The sequence below is a fragment of the Lagopus muta genome, chromosome 12, assembly GCF_023343835.1.
Source record: "Lagopus muta isolate bLagMut1 chromosome 12, bLagMut1 primary, whole genome shotgun sequence".
Lineage (NCBI taxonomy): Eukaryota > Metazoa > Chordata > Aves > Galliformes > Phasianidae > Lagopus > Lagopus muta.
In genome coordinates this window covers 1,543,023-1,565,039 of record NC_064444.1, presented here as the reverse complement: position 1 = coordinate 1,565,039, position 22,017 = coordinate 1,543,023, and the positions used below count along the sequence as shown (strand labels likewise).

Here is a 22,017-nt window from a genome sequence, read left to right as displayed (position 1 = left end):
TTTTTTCCTAGAATCATTGTGAATAGTGGTTCTGTCTCTTCAGGAGTCTGTGCTATCTGCAGTGCCACATTCTTATGCTTAACCAGATGTGTCTGAAAAAGCTGACCCTGTGCTCTGGAGCTCACTCACTTGCTTATGAGAGAAATGCCGTGAGGGTGAGAAAACCCCCTCATTGCTTGGTGGGAGTGCAGTGCAGCTCACTGTTAGGGCCTGTAGATGAAATCCCAACCTTGAGCTCTATCCATATAAATCAAGGGTAACGTGCTCTTAGCTTATGTGGAGTAATCTTGGAGTAAGTTTTTTACGCAGTTTAAAATGCCATCTTCTTGAAGATACTTTGATAAACCACATTTGTGAACTCAAGCGTTCTTTTTCCCCTTTAGGAGGACAAAATACAAGGTGAGCCTTTCTTGTTTTTCCCAGCTCATTCTCCATAACAAGTGCAGCATCCTTCCTCCCACAGGCTATTGGGTACTGATGGATGTTTCCAACAGCCCTGAGCGAAACCCCTGCTCTCCTGATGAAGACCAGCAGCTTTCTGACGACGAGGTCCTAAAGGAGAGCGGTTCGGAGCGGGGACTTGATGGAGAGGGTGGGCAAGGCAGCGTCCTGGGTGAGGAGGAGGAGGCAGCCCGGGCCCTGAGCCGTGGCGAGGAGAACCACTCGGATGAAGAGGACCACTTAAGTGAAGCCAAGTCTCAGGACTCTGACAACAATGAGCAGAGTGGGGAGCTGAAGAGCCCCCAGCCTCGCAAAGGTGAGGAGGAAAACCGTGCTAATGACCTTGGTGATGAAGCATCTTCTGTCACCCGTGAGCTGGATGAGCATGAGTTGGACTATGATGAGGAGGTTCCTGAGGAGCCAAGCGCTGCTCCTGCAGAGGAGGATGTTGAGAAAGCTGCTGGTGAGGATGATGAGGAAGAGGAGAAAGGAGACGACGCCCCTGAGGAGGAGAAAAAATCCAGCAGTAAAAGTGATGATGAAAAGGATGGCCAGGATCCCGTCAAGGAGAAGAAGAAAGAAGAGGATGATGGAGAGATTGATGATGGCGAAATTGATGTAAGTAGGAGCTGGTCTGGGGTGGACAGTTCTGCTGGGAGAGACCTGTCCTTGTGTTTGAGCTGTTGGAGTGTCGTGCCTTTCTCTCCTCATTTGCACGGGTGTCTGTGCTAGTTACATCCCCAGCATGCAAGTAACAACGTTTCCTTCGGAGGTGTAACTGTTGTGGGCCAAGTCCTGACCTCAGTTTTTAGGGCATCCACTGCCACATACTGTAGAAGAATTGTGCCACATATTGCTGGAGCAGTTGCAAGTAAGCTAGTAGCTGCCTAGTGTGGAACAGCTCCAGTGCCTTAAGAAACTATTCTGCTTTGGCTCTCAGAGGACTTACAGATGATGCTGATAGCAAATTAATTAGTGATTCATTAAGCATTCATAAGTGTCTCATCAGGATGGTTTGAGAGGCTGTAGTGCAGCTCCTGGACTTGGTGTCGGGGGTACAAGAAACCCAGGGTCCCAGGAACAACAGGAGGAGCAGACTGTGCTGGGATTCGTGGGGAGTGCTTAACCAGGCAGGCCCTGAGGGCTGGTCATCAGGTAGGGGATGTGCAGAGCCAGTCGGTGCTGTTTCAGCTGAGAAACACATGTAAGTATTTAGGAAAAATGAAGCACCATTTGTTGTTGCTGTGCTCTGGGGCTTCGTGGTCGGCTGTTTTTCCCCCCAAAAGTTGTGGGTTTTTTTGTTTCTAAAACAAAGCAATGCAGCTTTGCTTCATCGTGCCTTGCTCTGGCAAGCAGCTTCCTTAACCACTGATGGCATTTTCCAAAAGTTTTGTGTATTTCTTATTGAGTTAGGAGGAATTTCAGCATGTTGTGAGGGAGTCCAGGCAGGATAAAATAAATTCCTGGCGCCCTGACTCCGTGCCTGCTTCTTGATTAAAATATGAATGCTTTCCTTTAGAATTCACGGCATTCTTAGGAGAGCTCTCCTTACAAAGCACAGGATGAATTTGTTCTCTGCTTCTCATACATTAACTCATAACAGGGTTCCCAGCTGCCTGATTCCAAGGAGACCTCACAGAAATAAATACTTTCCCTTTTGTTCCAGTAGGGCGTCTGCAGAGACTTCACACGGCTCTTTTGAAAGCAGCCGAGTTGAGCTGGTTGTGCCATTCTCTCATCCTTGAATGCCATCCCTGGCTTTTGGGGAACCTCTTAAAGCTCCACGTTTTGCTCTGCTTTCAGACTCCTGTCTTTGGAGGAGGGGATATTAATACAGGTTTTAATTTGAATGAAAGCATAGCCTTTAAAATCAGTTCTTGCTCAGGGGAGCGCTCCTTGCGTTGCCCTCAAAGGGATGCAGAAGGGGCTGTTAATCCATCTCCCTGCAGACTCTATCTAGAGACAAGCAGTGCTTTTTCCTCCTTTCCAGCTTCTACACTGATCAAAGTATGCAACTTTCCTCATCTACTCCCACTGCTGCCGTGGGGCTGTTATTTTTGCCTTGTAGTGGGGAGGCCTCTGCCAGCTGCTCCTTGCTCAGATGTTTTGTACGCTGAAAAATGAGTGGTGAACAGAGACTGTGAGATAAGGCGTGTGCCTTTTAGGAGAGGTAACTGTTTTTCTTGAGTGTGTGTCGGGTGCCTGACAGCTGTGTGCTCACATGGAACAAAGGGAAAGCAGGTACTTCAAAGCCCTGACTGCTGTCTCCTAGAGGAGTTCCATGGTGGTTGCTCTGTGCTCGTCCCCTGTGGTTCTGAGTCTTTGAAGAAAGCTCCATCATCCTGAGTTGTTTCCTCTGTAACTGCTGCATGGAGCTGAGGAGTAGAGAATCACACAATGACTTGGTTTGGAAGGGGCCTCAAGGATCACGAAGCTCCATCCCCCCTGCTGTATGCAGGGCTGCCAACTTCCATATCTAATACCAGCCCAGGCTGCCCAGGGCCCCATCCAACCTGGCCTTGAACACCTCCAGGGATGGACGGGGCATCACAGCCTCTCTGGGCAGCTGTTCCAGCACCTCACCACTCTCATAGTAAAGAACTTCCCCCTTATATCCAACTTAAACCTTCCCTCCTAGAGAGTGACCATACTGGGACACTGCATTAAGTACTCTACTCTGGAATTCTGCTGTGTAATTTAAATCAGTTAATGGAAGGAATTTGCTTCAGCTGAGCAGGTGTGACAGGAGTGCAGAGTAGGGCCAGGCAGTGTGGAGGCTCTGGAGGACAGAAACATCACCCAGCTGTGCTGCCATAGCTTTCTGTGTGCACTTGTAGCCTGCAGCAAGGAAAGGCAATGCAATTGAGCTTGTTTGCATGAGGCTTCCTCTAATTGCATTCCACCTGCTGTCAGCTGGAAGTGCACAACCAGCCTCATTCAACCAAGGTACATTAAGATTTTAATCCACTGTACCACTGATTATTGAGCCCCTGAATGTACACTGAGTAAATTGGTGCAGCACAGTCTACACGTGGTGCCAGGATGTTCGTGATGCCTGCTGGGCTTTGCAGTCAGCTTTGGAAAGCACTGAAGTTGATCCATGTTCTCATTGCTAGCAGTAAGTTGTGAATATACTCAAGGGTGTTTCTCACAACCTCTTCTTGAATTTCCCCCGTGCTTTGCCTCAGGGTGTGCTTGCAGTGGTTGATATTGCACCATGTTGTGACATGTCAAATCACTGCATGAAGTGTCAGCCTGTCTGTCTGTTCCAGGACGATGACTTGGAAGAAGGAGAAGTTAAAGATCCCAACGACAGAAAAGTGAGGCCACGTCCCACCTGTCGGTTCTTCATGAAAGGTAATGGCATGCTGTGATGGTGGAGGCAGACCCGAGGTGCTGTAGGTTTTCTCCCTCTCACTGTTTTGTAGCAGTTAAGCTGCTCTCTGCACAACAGTCTCTGCCCCAGGCATCCCCAGTGTCAGCTTCCTGGTGGCCAGATGCTGAATTTACATAGGGCCAATATGCAAAAAATCCTGTGACCTGGGTCTGTTGAACCCAGGAGAAGCAAATAAAGGAGAACTCACCAACGTGTTCAAAACAGGGTGGAATAAAACTGCTGGGGCTGATTTGACAATTGGTTGTTGCTTAAGGAGGTTCTGTGATGTTATTCAATGGAAAACAAAAATGGCAAGTTTCATTCTTTCTTATCAAGCTGATGCCTTACCAAAATGTAATTGTTTCTTGTAATTTGATGGCCAGCTCACTTCCCTAGTTATTAAAAGGCTCTCCTTTGTTGTTTTTTAAACTGAAGGTAGGGCTGGAGATCTTGGTAAGTCATGTTCTAAGCTATAGTTCTTCATTCAGCCCCCCTGATGTCTACTTTCTGACTGTGCTTTACTGACAGTCATCATTGAACAATTGATTGAAATCTGAAATTAAAAGGAGGATGGAAAGCAGGGTGGAGTCCTCCCCTTTGCGTCAGCAGCACAGGCAGCATAGGGACCTGCTTGGGGATTTCCAGGCACGTGCCCATCACCCAGCACGTCCCTGGCTTCCTGATCTACCTGTGCTGAGCCTGATAAGGATGCTGATGGCACAGGGAAGTTCCTGTGCTTATTCCTCAATGCTTTGCACAACGCACGCCTCCGCTGGATGGAAATGTTTGCCTGAGTCAAAGTTCAGGCTGTGGGATCTCCTGCCCCAGGTGTTCTTTGACTTGGCACTGCTTCAGGTAACGCTGACACTCGCTTTGCCTTGCCCCCCTCAGGGCTTTGTTGCCATCAGTGAGGTCAGGTGCTGCTCACTTGGGACCTTGAGGACATCCGGATTTTCACCCTCGCTGTGTCTGATAAGCACACGTACGGCTGCGCCTCTTCTATTGCATGAATGATGAGCTTGACAGCTTTCAGGGATGGAGCTTGGCGTGTGGCTGCTTTGCCACGTGCCCCTCAGGGGGATCGTTCCCCTTGACACCTCTGTGTGAGGTAGCAGGAGCTGGTGGGGTGTCTCGCAGACCCCTCCTGGCAGGCATTCAGCTGCATGTTGAGCAAGGATGCTGCAGCCACAGCGTGCCTCTGCAAAGGGATTTGTGCTCTCACTGTTGCTGACAGCACGACAGCATCTAGTGTTATCTCTGACTGTGGTTAGTCTGGGACTGATGAGGAGCGTTTCCACAGACCAAGAGCTTCCCTTTACCCAGGTGCAGCATGGATTTCTGACATGTTGCTGAGGCCAGGGAGGCTTCTTAGGCCACGTGCTGCTAGCACGTAAAATCAATGTGTTAATGCCTGAGAGAGCACAGGATTAGTGGTGCCTCTGTGATGCGCTTCTCTGCAAAATCTGCAAAGTGTCTGTTGCCTGATGCTGAGTGAATTGCCAGCAGGAATAAATAACGGGCATTATTTCTAAGACAAGCTGAATTAAAATCAGGAATTGGCTTTGCATCCTGCTACAGACCCCTGAGCGCTGCCATCTCCTTGAGATGATGACTGAAGCTAATGAGCAAGCTGCTGCAGGTTGCTGGCTGCTGCCCTCCTTAGCAGTGTCTCCGTTGCTGCTTTGTGCTGGCAGGCGTGTGGAGTCGGCTGCAGGGAAAAGTCTTTGATGTATGGTCGTGCCTCACCAGAGAGCTGCTAATTCCAAATGCACTGTGATGTTTTCTTTGCTGTCAGGTTATAGTGGTTGTTTTCTGTAAAAGGTGAAGCTCTGAGTTGAGGCATTTGTCTTTAGTATGGCTTGCAGAGCTCACGGACTTATTACGGCGTTTGCTTAACGGTGTGTCTGCATCCATCACTCCCTTCTCCCTGGCATAATAAGGTTCTTGTACGTTCATCTGTTTGTGACTGGAGCTGTTGAATTTATCCTCCCTGGGACAGTGGGGGGTTGACAAGAATATGCAAGTAGGCAAAGCTCAGCAAACTGGGAGAGAAGGGTGGTCAGGTATCCGGAGCAGCGTTGTTCCTTGATGGGTTTCGAGTGGTGGTGGCCCTGAACGAGCATTGCTGTACTGTTCAGACATGCATGGATCTAACAGAGAACTCTGTATTTCCACAGGTCATTGCACTTGGGGCATGAACTGTCGATTTATACACCCCGGAGTGAATGACAAAGGAAATTATTCCTTGATCTCCAAGCCTGAGCCCTTCTCCCCGAATGGCGCGCCGCCCATCGGCCCTCACCCGCTGATGCCAGCCAACCCGTGGGTATGCACTCCTTTTGTGTGAATTCCTGGCTTCTGCAGTCAGCTTCTGTCTCGTGCTCCAGGAGGAGCGAAGGTTCTGAGTTAGTGTTTTAGCAAAACTCTATACGCTTACTGCATATGTGATTCTGAAAAGGTGGTCTTGAAGTTGCTAGTAGAGGGGAGTAATTTTCCACGTGTGTCCCAGCGTATGCCCTGCTGATGCGTCTCCAGAGATTCTGAAGGTATTCCTGAGTGGCTATTTACAAAGCAAATGTTTGCTTAGAACTAATGTTGAATGTCTGTCTCCTTCTCTTTCCCTTTGTGACAGGGAGGGCCGGTGGTTGATGAAATCTTACCTCCCCCTCCTCCGGATCCTCCAACAGAAAGTGCCTGGGAGCGAGGACTCCGGCATGCGAAGGAGGTGAGTGACATCCTCAAGCATGCTGGCTTTCTCCAGAACACACAGACAGGTCTCACTGATAGCAGAATGCTAGCAGAGCTTTCTTTTGCAGCATGTCATGTAGGCTCTTTCTCAGAAGCCTTCCTTTTGCCTTTTAATTTATTGAGTGCTGCCTCCTGCTATCACAGTTCTTGTGCAGGCAAGAGGAGCTGATATCCAGCTTTGTTTTTCCTGTTAGCCTGAGCCATGGGGGAGCTTGTGGCCCAAGGCAGTTAGAAAAAGCTGAAGTCATGCCCTCAAGGAAGCTTGAAAAGCTGGTCGTTTCCCTTTCTGTTTTTCTAGCACCCATGTGTCTGAACATTTCAGAGCATGGGGTTTGCGTGCTTGAAATGCAGCACAGCAGCTGTTCTGAGCTGATCTGGTAGTGAATTACACTTTCTGCAGCAAGGAAATTCCTTTGTGTGCACATTCCTGAGACTTGGGCAGAAGAAGTTCGTTTGAGTTGAAGAACACATTTCTCCCAAGGATTCTTCTGTGCCTTTGGGAAGTTCTCTTCACAGGACTTCTTTTTTTTTTCCTCGTAGGTATTAAAAAAGGCAACAATGAGGAAAGAACAGGAGCCTGACTTTGAGGAGAAGAGGTTCACTGTGACTATTGGAGAAGACGAGCGTGAATTTGACAAGGAAAATGAGTTTTTCCGTGACTGGAATTACCGCATCACCAGAGACGTCCGAGATCCAGCGTAAGATGCAGCTTGGTTCTTGCCGTGTGGAATGGATGGGTGGGAGTGCAGTGTAGCATGGCAGCCTTCCAGTAGCTGAACAGGAAGAATACCTGTCACCAGCTCATTCTTCTGACTTCTTTTCTCTTTTTTTTTAATTGCAACTCGTGAGGGATTTAAACACCAAAATTGGGGTTGTAAAGTTGGAATATCCTCAGTGTCCAAGAGCTTCGTGGCAGCTGCCATGCTGTCATAGCTAGCTGAGTGTTTAGTTGCAAGGTTATTGAGACAGAAGGCTCTTAACAAACGTCTTGACCAGTCCCTAGTAAGCTGTTCGGTAAGGCACTGGTCAGAAAGCAAGCCTGGTAGCTGCTGGTGCACAGCCTAGGCAAAAACAAGCATCCTGAACCTAAGTTGTAGGTGGCTGCTAAAGGAGGTAGTAAAACATGCAATGTTAGCCACCTCAGACACCATCCTGTCATGGCTGAGAGCAGGCAGGCAGAAGCAGGTGCAAGGGTACATCAGTGTGCTCTGGGAGATGTGCACAGTAGTTCTGAGGCTAAAAGATGATATGGAAAGCAACGTTTAAGAGAGAGGTTTGTGTTCTGTAGTGATGTAGGTGAAGCCATGGTTTTTTCTCTCACACATGCATCCCCTGTTCCTCCACATACAGATTTTGGAGATATTTCCACTCAGTTCTACAAACTGACCAATTGGTTCCCCCTGTTAATTCTTCCCCTTTGTAGGAATCAGCCTCTGTCTTCTTCTGAGAAGGCGTTCAGTTGTACCTGGGGCACATTATGAGCAGTGCTCTGTGGGTTAACCCCACAGAGTTATGGGGTTATAAGCTCTATGGTTAAACCACAGAGCATCCTTGTTTTATAACTGTACAGTTACAGCATCTTCACTCAGCGTCCTTCTGTGCCATTGCCTCATTTATGTAAGGATTTGCTGTGCTGGGTGCAGGACTGTCTGTGCTTTCATACAGTCAAGCAAAGTTTGCTCTCACATGTAGTCAACATTAAATAGTAGTAAGCAAACATGGAATTTCTGAAAGTTAATGAATTTTACATAGAAGCAGATGGAGATGTTGAAATATTAAGATGTGTGGTGTGCACAGGCAAAAGTTACCAAGTAGTTACTGCTGTATGCTCTAGAAATAGTGATTTCTCTCTCGTGCACAGATTGACGCCAGCAAATAACCACTGATGGTTCAGCTGGAATGTTAATAAATGCTTTCAGAATTGTCTTGTGACGTATGGAGATGTCTAAATAGTTCATGAATCCCTTTCTCTTTTTTGAAAAACTATAGGGAGGTGGACATCAAAGAAAACATTAACTATGGGTAAGCAGGTCTTTGATTCCAGTACTGTTGCAACTGTAAGAAAATATTCCCCTTCTTTTTCTCCATTGCACTTCTGAAAACTTCCGAGGCCACAGACAACTGGCACACAGATGTGGCTGGCAGTTCACTGACTGAATGGATGTATTTTGGGGGTGAAGCCAATTATTCACCTGTAATTATTTAGATGCACGGCAGGGGTGCTTATGATGTGAATAAAAAGACCATAAATGGATATGGGAAGGGAATGCAGAGATTGGGATTTGAGGCTGGGTTAAAAAGTGAAGAGCTTCCTTTTTGGGGTAGCTTGAGATTTCTTTTATTCAAACACCTGATGTCACTGAATCTCTACTGCTACCTCCTTGGCATCAGCTGTTGGTAAAGGCTTGGCTAGCAGTATTCAGGATTCCCTGGTACGCTTTCCTTTGGAAATCAATTCAGACAGAAACAGAGATCTTAAACCATTTAAAAGTGCTGAAAGAAATACAGGCAGCCTCTAGACTGGCAGGGGAGCACTTTCATGGTAGCCTGGCTTAGGTTATTTGGCACTTCTTCAAATGCAAATTCCCCCTACTCATGAGCTGGAGTCCCACTGTGGACGACCTGGAAGTTGGGAGCACTTTATAATCCTAGTTCTGCCACACTACCTGTTCTGTGGCCCTGGAAGTTTCTTGTTTCCCATACCCACCTCCCCATCTGTACCATGGATCTGATATTTGCACTCCAGGTGGCTGGCAGGGATTGGATGTGGTTGGATATCCAAATTAAAAAACATCAATCAAAACCATCAGAAAATGCGAACAAGAAACCTTTTGGAGGCATTGAGATACAAGGAGGGGTGGGATTTAGATCCTTTTCCTCCTCAAAAGTAATTACAGTTCTTTGCAATTGAGAAGCATGTCGTGTGCCCCCCCAGCCCATTTGTGCACTCGGGGCTTTTCCACTGGAGGATATCAGCTGCAGTTGCAGTTACCTTTGATGCATGGAGTATTCCAGGTGCAGGGACTCAGCACTGCTGTCTGCATCCAGAGCCGAGCTGTTCAGCATCGCTCTGCTTCCAATCCAGGCAGCACTGCTGTGCACCCATCACCTCTGGTGGCTGCAGAGCAGGAGATGGCAGCCTGCTGTGCTTGGGATGTGCTCGAGAGAGCTGTGTGTGCAGGCACAGAGTGCAGCCCTCGGTCAGCGAGGCAAAATGCGTTCTGTTACGTTTGCACACGTCTGAAGTAGCTGTAAGAAGCAATTCTGTATTTGTTACCACGTTGATTTGAAGGCTGAATGGGGCCAGTAGTGTCCTTTCCTGTGCTGTTGAGAAAATGTGGTGCTTTCCTCTGATAAGCTTCATTTGAAGAAGGCTGTTTCTGTGTGGGGTATGTAGGAAACAAACCACTTTCTGCAGCCATAATCCACAGAGCATTTCTTCTTGTCGGTACGCAGTGACTAAGAGCTGACCTAGGCTATGTAGCGTTTCTGTATGGTGACAAAGCCATGTTTCCCTTTCTAACCTTCTGTTTTTCATTGTAGGCTTGATCCCTATGCAGATCCCTATTACGACTATGAAATAGAACGGTTCTGGCGCGGTGGGCAGTATGAGAATTTCAGGGTCCAGTACACAGACCCAGATCCATACCGTAACTACAGAGTAAGTAAGGTGATACCTCTCCCACACCTTCCCTTCCAGCTCTCCTCCAGTATTTCTGCTGCTCATCACATTCCTGTGCAGCTGAGCCAGGATTTCTCTCCTATGTTCAAGATGCCAAATCTTACAGCAGTTAAACCTTCAGTTACTGTGCAGAACGTGCGAAGTGATGGAGCTGGCAGCTCAGTGGCACTGCTGGGTGCAGCTTTCTGCTCTCCTAACTGAAGGTGCTTCTTTTTCACGTGCCCTGGCTGCTTCTGCCAGCACAAGGCAGTTGTGCAACCATTCTTGGAAATTTTGGAGAGGGGAGGGAATTTCCAGGAAATAATGTAGCTGAGGGATGGTTTAGCTGTTAGTTACTGGGACAGATGGAAAGGATTAGATGTGGGCAGGCAGAGGCTCCAGCAAGGCTGTCTTCTGCTGCTACAGCTGCACATTAATTGCTTTGAGTTAGGCAGGGAGAGCACCCTGCTTCTGCCAAAACCCCAACTACTGTCAGTTGGTGTTGCTGTGCTGCAAGGTGCAGAGCACAATGGAAATAAGGCTATGAAGCTTTCTCTGCTCATCCTTTTGCAAGCTGTTGTGCCTAAAGAGAGTAGTGTCTGAAAGAGTAACTCCTGCTCGCTGGGAAGCTTTACTGTGGTTTTCACCATGTTCTTAAGAAAGTGGCTTTGCTTTGCTGTATGACCTCTTTTTCTTACAAAAGCATTGCAGAAACAGGAGCCTTGTCCTCACTGTTGCTGCATATCGCGCACCATCCATTTTCGTGGTGCTTATTTCTCAAGCTAATTAGCTTGTTACAAACATTGACATAATGAGGGAATACTGTAAACATCAATGCATTCCCTTAACAGGTATAGTAAGCAAAAGTAATTTTTCACAGATCACAGAATGGCTTGGGTTGGAAGGGACCTCGAGGCTCATCAAGCTCCAACCCCCCTGCCGCATGCAGGGCCACCAACTTCCATATCTAATAGCAGCCCAGGCTGCCCAGGGCCCCATCCAACCTGGCCTTGAACACCTCCAGGGATGGACGGGGCATCACAGCCTCTCTGGGCAGCTGTTCCAGCACCTCACCACTCTCATAGCAAAGAACTTCCCCCTGACATCCAACCTAAATCCTCCCTCCTTCAACTTGAAACCATTTCCCCTTGTCCTGCCCTTATCTACCCTTTCAAAGAGCTGACTCCCCTCCCATTTATAGGCTTTTTGCCTTTGAAAATCACGACGGTGATTTGTCTCTGGATTTGTCTCAATACTTGGCTCTAACATAGGAGGATGGAGTGCAGTCTGAGACTTGGAGGCCTCCCTATGTGAGATGCTGCCATCCTGACACAGTGATTGCTCTTTGTTTTTTTTATAGGAAAGAGAGCGAGAACGGGAAAGGGAAAGAGAGAACAGACAACGTGAGAGGGAGCGGGAAAGGGAGAGGGAACGGGAGCGAGAGCGGCGTCAAAGGGAGCGCGAACGGGAGCGCGAACGGGAGCGTGACAAGGAGAGACAGAGGAGGAAAGAAGAGTGGGAACGTGAGAGGGAACGGGTGAAAAGAGACGAGAAGGACAGGCAGCACCGGGACCGGGACAGAGACCGGGACAGGGACCGGGACCGGGACAAGGACAAAGATAAACCAAAGCCCCGGTCCCCGCTGCTACCAAGGTAAGCCTTGGCTTCCATTCACTCTTTGCGTTCTAGCTGTGGGTCGTGAATGGGTTCGTGCTGTTCATACAGTGGCTTAGGTTGGAAGGGACTTTCCTTCCTATCCTGTTCCCATCTCTGCTGTGGGCTGGGTGCCCCCACCACGAGGTGAAGCTGCTCAGGGCCCCGTCCCACCTGGCGCTGAGCACCTCCAGGGATGGGGCACCCACAGCTCTCTGGGCAGCAGTGCCAGCACCTCACGTCTGACCTTCCTCTGGACCTGCTCTTTGTTATCTGCAACTGTAGTTGAGCTGTATTTTTAGAGCAAGGCAACAGTGAGCCTTGCTGGCCACTAAGTGGAGCTAAAACATCAGATAAGCAGCAGTCTCTGTAACCTGGCTCTAAAAGGAGCAGAGTGCCAATCCTGTGGCCTGGAGCTACGGAGATGTGCAGCTTGTCCCTGTCTGTGGGGCTGGAGTTTGTGGTGGAAGGCTGACTGAGCCCCCAGTGCTGAGAATCCTGCAGATGGGAGTGACTTTCTGTGGCCTTGACCAGTGCCCTTAGGCACGAATCAGAGCTGGTTTGGGTCTGTATTTACTTCATGAAGTAAAGCTCCAAGAAGAGGTTTGAAAAGCTGAGAGAGTTACATGCCTTGAAATAAGTTTCTTCTAGTCAGTTCCTTCAGTACACTGATATATAGACTGTGTATGAGGCGTGTTTGTAAAGCACTTTATCAATATAGAACTTATGGAAAGTTCTGATTGTTGCAATTTGGTTCAGAGTAAGGGAAAAGTGTGAGATTTCCTGCTCAGGAAAACTGATCAGCAGCATCAGGACCTTGGAAACCAGAGGCAGATAGAGGTTTGTGCTGCTGTGCTGAGAAACATCTGGGTGCACAAGTGTATGCATGTGCATGCTGGGGCAGAAGAGGCACAAGGAAGCCGTGTTCCCCTGAACATACTGAAGCTTCTCCTTCTGGGCAATGTATTCTGCTTCTTGAGCACTGGAGGAGAACATCATGAGCATAAAAAAGAGTGTATTTTAATGCTGAACAGGGCTAAGAAGGCCAGCAACAAGATGCCACGTGGATTTGTGTGCCTTCAGGTGAGAGAAGGGATTAAGTCTGGAATCTGATGCAGAATTCTTGTTTGTATTGCTGGAAGGGAAAACTGATTTTTTGGTGGTGACCCTTTTTCTTAAGAGGAAGTCTCAGTTTCAGAACACCAGGACTGTGCCTTGTGAGTGCTTTGATGCACTAACAGTGTCAGAGTGGTTATAGTAATAAGGGGAATTACATTTAATTGTAATCTTCACTTACAACCATAATTTGTGCACTTAATTACACATTTGCTGTCGGTTTGCGCTCTCGTTGGGTCAGTGATGGAGGAGATCTCACTGTCCATGTGATGATGATGGCGAAAGCAGCATCAGCTGATTGGCAGGGTGTTAGGTATTGAGTCACCATGCCCATGATTGCCAGTCTCCTTCCCTTGACACTTGTGCAGGGTCATGGGTAGGGCTTGGTGGAGGAGCTTTCGCTGTCAGTGCTGCCCAGGCTGTGCTGGGTAGGAGCAGTGGCCATGTTGGCCAGTTGTAGACCCATCTTGCCTCTTGTAACCATGTGTGTGAGCTGAGAGATGGGATTTATAGCATCTGGGGTGTTGCATACTTTGTAGATACAGGTTTCCTGCTTCTCTTGTGTGCATCTCTGCCCTGTAAGCATCACTTAAGCAAGCTGTGGACTGCCTCTTGTAACTCCATAACAGCCTTTTGAAGTTAAGCCTTCGTAGGATCATAGAATGGCTTAGGTTGGAAGGAACCCTAAAGATCATCACGTTCTCCTTGCTGTGGGCAGGTTGCCCTCCGCCAGATGAGGCTGCCAATGGCCCCATCCCGTGTGGCCTTGAGCATCTCTAGGGATAGGGCAGCCTGTGCCACAGCCTTACCACCCTCTTGGGTAACCTCTTGGCAAGCTGAGAGTAGTCCTTGATGTGCCTCTTTGCTTTCTGTGATGTCTGCTGTTATTTCTACCAGCGGATCACAGAGTGCCTACAACTGTAAGCGCCCTCAGCCTGGTGCTGAAAGCAGGAGCAGATGTCTGCAGGGCCAGGCAGAAAGCCAGGAGGGAGTCGGAGCGTGCAGAGCTTGCTTTTGGGCTTCGTGTGGCTGTCAGCAAGGAGCATTAGTATCTCTTGGTGTTGAGTGGGCAATTGATACTGCCTTGGAGAAGAGACAGAAGCGCAGAACAGATTCATAGAATGGCTTGGGTTGGAAGGGACCTTAAAGATGAGCTTGGTAGCATTCCCACCCACTAAACCAGGCACTGGACATCTTCCCCCCCCCCCCCATCCAGCACCTTGTTCCCCCGTGCTGCCCAAAAAGCAGCAAATACACCCCAGAGCCTTTATCACAGGGTGCAGCACCTCCAGGCACCATGGTTTTGTCCCACACAGCCTTTGGATGGGCTTTATGTGGCTCCTGTTGGAGCGGCCTCACCTTTTCCCCACATCCCTTCCTTTGGGCTGGGCTGCAGAGGCTCCATTTTTGGCACCTCGGCATCAAACAGTTCCCCGGTTTGTTTAATGTGTAAAAGGTTTGCAGTCAGTTTACGTGTCCCTGGTAGCATGATAGCAGTGCAGCACTCACCTGCAGCTCTATTTATAGCCTCTGTGCTTTTCCCCATTCGCTGGAGCCCAGTTTTTGGCAGGCCTGCCCTTCCCAGGTGCCCTCATCTCCGTGTGTGTGCAGAACAGTGGAGTTGAAAGGGATGAAAGACAGCTTGAGAAGCAAACGCCTGACGCATGAAAACAAGTTCCCTTTCGGTGCTACTGAAAACAGGAAACTTTAATCTGATCTCTAAACAACGCGCAGCAGTTAAGGCTGATAACAGCAGAGAATCAGAGGACTTCCTTGCATCGTGTTTGCTGCTGGTGAGGAAGATTAAAATTTAACAGACACACGCTGTAAATCCAAGTAGACTCGATGGCAGATGTTTCTCCTTCAGCCTTTTGAGAGGAGGCTGCAGCACTTGGGCTTTCCATAGGATTGGCGCACGAGGATCAGACCTTCTCAAAGTGTGTAATTGCTGTTTCATGCTTGGTTGTTGGTTGTTGTGTTGTTTTTTTTCCAAGCTTGAGATGAGCTTTCCAAGAAGTCTACAATCTGAGATTGCAGTGCCAGTGAAATTGTTCCTCCTCCTCTTCCCTCCTCAGGCATCGAGCACTCAAACAAGCCGGGACACTTTGTGATCCATGGGAGGGATAACGTGGCTGTCTGGCCCCATGCTCCCCATCTCCAGAACAAGTTCTGGGGCCCCAGGCTGTGCCTGTTTTTGCTGAGCACCAGATTTCAGCTTTGTATCTGTCTCTTGCCAGTGTAGTTGACTGTTGTGCAAAGCGTGTTGGAGTGGAGTTGGCATGAAAGATTTGATTTGACTTAAAGCAGGACAAGATGTTCCAACCTGAGCGCTGGATCCAGCCGTGGAGCTGCTGGCTTTCAGCTGCAACCCTGCACACAGAAATAGTAACGTGTTTTAATCCTTCTATTGTTGCACAGGTCTTTATCCTGTCATCATCCCAGTGAATCTGATTGTTTCAGCGGGGCGTTAAGCAACTCACTTGCTGTCGTGGGACTTGTTAGTGTTTCTTTCCAAAGCACTGAGGAGCGTTAAGGCATAGGGCCCAGCAGGCAGGGCAGTGCCCTGGGGTCATGGTGCATGGTGGTTCCCTATGAGCAGGAAGGGAGGGGACGTAATCCTGTGCTGTGGTCAGTGAGACAGCGCTGGGGTTCTTTCCCACTCAGAGAAGTGTGGGTTTTTGCATGCATGGGGTGCTGTGGGCTGTGCTGTGATGAACGTTCAGCTTAAGGTGAGAATTTGGTCCTGCAGTTCTCCAGGAGGTTCGTCTCCACGTCGGTAAGTTCAGTCTAAGCCCAAAACCTGCAGGACACCAGTGCAGATGGGGTGAGGAGGATGCTTGGAGACAGCTCTGGGTGCACCCAGGAGATCCCAGCAGCTCCAAGTCCCAGGGAAGAGGTTGTGTCCTGGTGAACTCATGTGCATTGCCCTATGCTTATAACAGAGCTCTGTGGAAGGAAGTTTGCTTTGGCTGGGTTAGAGGCTATCGATGGAGTGCACTTAGGCAGCCATTAAAAAAAAAAATAAAAATAACACCTACGAGTGGGGATGCTAAAATGGAAAGCAATGTCAGAAAGGGCAGCTCTTCTGTAGGGAACCACAAATCCTTCAGGAAGCCCTTCCAGCACAGAGCATCGTCCTTCTCCCTGCATCTGCTGAGTTGGTGGCAGCTGCTGGCAGTTCTGCAGGCCCTGGGATGGAGGGCTGCGTTCCCTTTCCAGAGATCCCTGGCATTTTCATTCAAGCTGGTTCACGTTGTCTCTGTAATAGGCCATGATGAGTCCCTGGGGTGCTCACGTTAATGAGCAGGATCCCCTGGAGTGTGAAATCAATGAGCGCAGGTTACCCAGGGCTTGCAAGTTAGAAAGTGTTAGAGGGAGGCTGATTAGATAAAGGAGTGGCAAAAAGTAGGGAATGCAAATGGAGTGATTCATGAGTGTGTGTGTGTGATCACAGACTGACTGAGCTTGCTGGGTTTTTGTGTTGGTTTTGGGGTTTTTTTGGAGAATTCAGAGTTCTGAGGGTCGTTCTGATCTTTCGTGGCAGCTGCTGGTGGTCTGCCCATAGCACCAGGTCTGCTCTGTGCTTTGAGTTCTGCTGGAAGCAGCTCTTCAAGCCAGCTGTTGTTCAGGTACATCGCAGGATTCTGAAGGGAAGAAGATGCTCTCGTTAAGGATCCCCATCTCTTGGGGTACAGCTTCCAGCACAAGCAGTGGAACCTGGTTAGACAACCTCTCTTTGTTCTCCCAGCTCATCTGAGGAATGAACGATAATAAAATCTCTCTGCAAACTCCAATCAGCAGAACTTGTCCAAGCTCTCTGCAGAGCAATTCTGTTGGCTGGAGCTTTGGTTGATCGTCGTGCTTCCTGAGGTGGTGCCTCCACTTCTGCAGCAAAAGGAGAAGGGTTTCATAACCGCACCTCAATAGGAAGGAGGGCATCGAGTGACTCAGATGTGGATCTCAGGGAATGCGTTTTTCCTTGGCTTTTTGGAGTCAGAACTGCCGGATCGATCCCACACACGGGATTTTATTAAAGCACAGTTGGGAGCATTGCTGCATGTGGGTCCCTCTTGTTTCGGGAAGGCTCTCGAGGCGTCAAATGCTCGGCCCTCGGGGCAGATCCCATTGCAGATAGGTTTATCTGCCCACTGGGATGATTTCATCCTGGAGGTTCAGATCGTATCTCCAGCTATTTAATTTCAAAGCCTCTCCCCGTCGGGCTTTGAAGAAATCTTTTTATTATTTTTTTTTTTTAAGCAACTGATTACTTGGCTGGAGATGGAAACCTCTTGAGAAAAGCAAAGCCTCTGCTAACACTGCTGCAGCTCGGCGGCCGCTGGCACTGCACAGCGTGGTTCCCATTGCTGGGTGGCTGCTGGGACCCTGTGTCCTTTAGCAGCGCTGGGGATGTATGACTTTACTGTGCTGAGATGGGAGGTGTGCCAGCGTTCACGTGCGCGGCTGGAGCTTATTTAGCAGAAATTATAGAGCCCTTAACGAGCGCTCTGGTTTATGCCTGCAAACATTCCTCGAGTTCACTTCCTTTGGAAAATTCCACTGACACCGAAGGGAAACTTGTGCCAGTGGCACGGCTTCTGCTTTCCTGCTCGAAACGAAACGGCTCGAAGCCGTCGCCAGACTTTTCCTCTTGGAGAAAATTGAGCTGGAAGTGGCGGCCAAAAGAGCAGCCCTGGAGCCAGGCTGACGTCACCGTCGCCGATAAGGTGTGCATTAACCCACGGTGCTGGTGTCACACGGGGAGGGAAGGAAGGAAGCACTTTTCCCTGGGAAGCTTATTTTCTGGCTGAGATTAGGAATGCTTCAGCATCATTTGCATAGCACACGAGCAGGAAGACTGGGGGCACCCAGCTTGATTTTTCTCCCCCCCAAGTGAATTCCTGCTGAGGTTTGGTGGGTCTGGGGCTGAACCATGCGGTGCTGTTACCTTTGTTCCTCCTCACCAAAGCCACGTGCAGCTTCAGTTCTCCTCTGGCTTGCTGTAATTAAACTCCAGCCATATATGCGTTAACGTGTTTGTTCTGGGAAAGAAAGCATTCAGTTATTTTAAGGTTAAAACAGGCTTTAGAAATAGCCGTGCTCTGCCGTGGCTGTTTGTGCCCTGGTGATGCAGGGTGCTGCTGCTCTGGGCTCTGAGGAAATGAAGCTGCTTTTGATTGGGCTTCATCAGTCCCTTTTTATTTCCTTTGTTATTTTTTTAACCTCTTGGCATATCTATCTAATTAGGGAGTTCGTTCTCAAAGGCGCTCTGAAGTATTTCCTGAAAACTACAAGTGGGTGAAAAAGGAGACCTGGATTTACAGAAGTGCTTTGGCTGCAGGTTTGCCTGCAGCTGGATGAGAGTTGGCTGAAGATGAGCCCTTGTAAATCGCAGGAGCTGACCTCCTGGTTCACCACCCCAGCCCTTAAGCCTTGTGCCACCTCCAGCAGTCGTTCAGCTGCTAGGACTCACCAACCCAGCTCCGAACTGAGGCTTCATGCTCTTTGTTCCTCCCTCTTCAACCAAAGAGTTGAGTTGGCTCACGGAGAGCTCAGTCAAACACCAGATCCAGCATGGGATGGGAAGTGGAAATCACCCAGAGTGAAAGTGCAGAGAGAACCTAGCCTAGGATGAAACACGTTGTTGAAGGCCCAGCAGCACGGCACCGTGAGCAGCAATCACACTGGGTGCCATTCCCTCTGCTCTGAGCCCCACAGCTTCCCTGCCTTCATCCACCTGCACCCATCTGCAGCAGGACGTGGCACCAGCACGCTGTCTGCTTGCAGGCTGCCAGCCCTTGGTAGCCTCTGCAGTGAAACTCGTGCGGTTGGTAATGGAGATGTTACTCCGAGGCAGATGGTGAGGATCATCTTGGCGCTTGTTCAGGCTCACTTTCAATTCTGACTCCTGAATTCCATTGTAGGAGATGAGCCAAATGGTGTCGGATGGCACAGTCCCTTGTGCTAAGTTGAACAAGTTCATGTGGTGATGGTACTTGCTGGGCACACAGGTAACTCTTGAGGAAAGCCTTTGATAATGCCTGACACGAGCATCAGCTTTCTTTCTTGGCTGTAGTGTGGTGACACATTTACTGCTGAGTCAAAAGCCAAAGCATACCCAGGAATGAGGCCTTCTGTTGTGGTTTTCCTGGGGAAGAAACCTCTCCTCCAGAAAGTGACCTCATCAAGAGGGAATTGCATCAAACCAGCTAATAAGTGCAAGTAATGGGAATTGTTCTAATAGCCGCCTTTGCTCCAAGCTCGTACCCGAGGTCTAGAGTTAAGTGCTGTGGAAAGGTTCTCAGCATCTTTTTTCCAAGTCTTGAGGTGTAAACTGTGCCTCTCTGCCCGCCTGTGCCAGCAGAATGCTCCCCTTGCATGTCCCCAAGGAGAGGACATCAGAGTGACACGGTCTGCCCGTGTTCAGTAGCATCCTCCCACCGTGTTCTCTTCCATTCTGTTGCCTTTTAGCCTGCTGCTGGGTACCAGGTGTGTAGGCTGAACCTTTCCTCCTTTCTTCCTGCTTTATGCCTCCTTGCTTTGAAGATACTGCAGAGTTCAGATAACCTCAAATCTGCTGGAACAGGAGCTCAGTCCTGGCTACGGCCATTCAGCGTTATCAGAGTATGAACAGTAGGTCGGGTCTATCCCAGCCCCGTGCTCAGAATCATGGTTTTCCTCCCTGATTAGATACTCAGATATAATTGCAGATCTAACATGGAAAACTGGACCAGCCCACTGCAAATAACATGTTAAATAGCGTATGGTAGAGCAATACGGGAAAGGATGGTTCAGCTAAACCAAGGCTCTGGTGAATCATGCTGAGCCATAGCCTGCCTGGGACTCTGAGCAGGCAGTCAGCAGTTCTGCATGCCGCTACGTCATCCTCAGAAGCATCATCTTGTAAGGCTGGACAGAGATTTGTGGGGCTGGTGAACATGAAACATTTCTTGTTTCATTAAATTCTATACGTATAGAGAATAGGGGAGGGGCAAAGTGTGAAGCTGGAGTAGCTGAAGCTGGGAGGACAGAGGATAGGATGCTGTGCTGTCCCTTGATGTCATCATGTACCAGCTGTGGAGTTTGGCAAGAGGGTGAGAGGCTGTAGGAGTTCAACTGTGTGCTGAGGCAATTTGGGGTACTACCAAACAAGGAGCTGGTGAGGCTTCTTAGTGACTGGTGAAGCCTTCAAAGGGAAGAGCAGGCTGCTAATGAAGGGCTTTAATTATCCCGTGTCTGTTGGAAAAGTGTTGTGGCAAGAAACGCAATCCATGGAATTATTAGAAAACTTGGAGGTTGCTTTTTTATCTCAGAAGGTAAAGGAAGTCGTGTGGGGAGTGGTTGCTTCACAGTGGTGTGACTAATAGGGTGGTACTGGCTGAGCCTTCCCTCCCCGGTCCTCCAAGGGAGAGGGTTCATTATTTGGAGAAAAAGAATAAATACGTAGTTATAGAGGTGACTTGATGAGCGCAGTAGGCTTCATAAACCTTTAAGCAAGCATAAACTTTGCTTAAAACCTGACGAAGGAGGTTATGAGCAGGTAATTGACCAGTCACGTGTGTGGTGAAGTAAGGGTGAGGAAAAAACCCAGGTTAAATCATCCACAGATAAGAGATGTGATAAAGTCTAGGCCTGAAGAAACTCATTAAGGAACCATCTGGTGCAGATGCTGAAAAAGCTAGGACCGAATGATTCTCAGAGGGCTGTGGGGGAGAATGGAAGCCCAGAGGAGCAAAGAAAAAGGTTAAACACAGCAAGAGCCCTGGAAGGGAGGAGAGGTGCCCCGTCAAATCTTCAGTGTCATCAAGAACAGGAGAGCACGTGCTCAGCTGTGTTTATAAGCACCTAGAGAATAATAGAGTGATAAACAGCCACTGCAAACTGCTTTCTGCTCAGCTGACGAGGTAACCAGCCCCTTGGTGAAGGTTGGTGAGGCTGCTGAGCATCCCACCTGATGCTCCCATAAGGGAGCTGTGGGAGAAGAACTCGGGCTGAATCTCTTCTCCTAGTGCCTGCTGGCTGTTTGGGTTTGTTGGCTGCGCTGAGGAGATGGCTCAGACGCACACTCCAAGTCCATCCTCAGTCTTGGTCTGGTTAGTATTCTCATTGCACTGGGCTCTGCCCCCCACGCTGAAGTTGCTCCAGCTCCAGCCACCTGGCATAGGTGAAAGAAGCAGTTATGTGTCCCTTTCCTTTGGCACGTGCTTGTGTCTGCTCCTTGGAGACAAGGGGCAGAAGCTGAAACCAGCTGGCAGGTCTCCGCTCAGAAGGAGCGGTTGGCAGAGCTTGCAGGTACCACTTTCCTGAGCGCTTGCAGAGCACTTTACAGAGCTGCTTTGTTTACAGTGGCTGTTCTAAACACTGAACTGCCACAGATTGATGCTGCATATCCTGCAGTGGAGATGTACAGCTAGTACCAGTGTGTGGGGTCAATGTCTGGACCTACGTTTCCGTTGGCCGTGCGATAGAAAAAGATCCGAGGGATTTCACACCTCTTCGTTTTCCAGCCGTCAGCCTGAGCCACCAAAGAAGGAGAAGGAGGCTTCGGCCATCGCCACCGCTCAGTCCAAGAGGGCAGACGAATGGAAGGACCCCTGGCGCCGATCCAAGTCCCCCAAAAAGAAACTGGGGCTGTCTGTGTCTCCCAGCCGTGCCCGTAGGCGCCGGAAAACCTCTGCTTCTTCAGCATCTGCTTCTGGTTCTTCAAGGTAAGGGAAGAGCGTGGTCGCATCCGAGCCTTGGCAGCGCTCCCTCACACCGAGGGAGTGCGGTGTGCTTCTGTCATTGGCAGAATGGAGGTGTTTGGGGAAGCAGTTTGAGGCTTGCTGCTCAATAGCTGCCGTGGATGCTAGTGTATGGGAGGTAGGGAGGTGCCAGGCACAGGGGTCGTGTAGACATGGGTGCTGTGAAGAGCTGTGGTGTATTGAAGGCTAAGCAGCAGCATGGCCATGGGAAAAATAACTCTGTAGGGATGCTGTTCAAGGTGAAAGCTGACCTGTAGGAGCTGGAAACTGCAGGAGTTGGT

General features: G+C 49.2%; 1 protein-coding gene across 6 annotated transcripts in view; it reads left to right on the top strand.

Moving 5' to 3' along the window:
• ZC3H18 (zinc finger CCCH-type containing 18) overlaps positions 1–22,017 on the top strand; it is a 40,206-nt gene that overhangs the window by 5,352 nt on the left and 12,837 nt on the right. For 5 of the 6 annotated variants that reach the window (XM_048958621.1, XM_048958618.1, XM_048958617.1 and 2 more), the window contains 9 exons: positions 464–1,059; positions 3,714–3,798; positions 5,995–6,143; positions 6,450–6,542; positions 7,106–7,263; positions 8,555–8,587; positions 10,109–10,226; positions 11,587–11,879; positions 21,500–21,700. In XM_048958621.1, the coding sequence (XP_048814578.1) occupies positions 478–1,059; positions 3,714–3,798; positions 5,995–6,143; positions 6,450–6,542; positions 7,106–7,263; positions 8,555–8,587; positions 10,109–10,226; positions 11,587–11,879; positions 21,500–21,700 (1,712 nt within the window). In that variant the 5' untranslated portion in view covers positions 464–477. The remainder of the gene's footprint in view (positions 1–463; positions 1,060–3,713; positions 3,799–5,994; positions 6,144–6,449; positions 6,543–7,105; positions 7,264–8,554; positions 8,588–10,108; positions 10,227–11,586; positions 11,880–21,499; positions 21,701–22,017) is intronic. The other variant, XM_048958623.1, reaches the window with a different exon arrangement.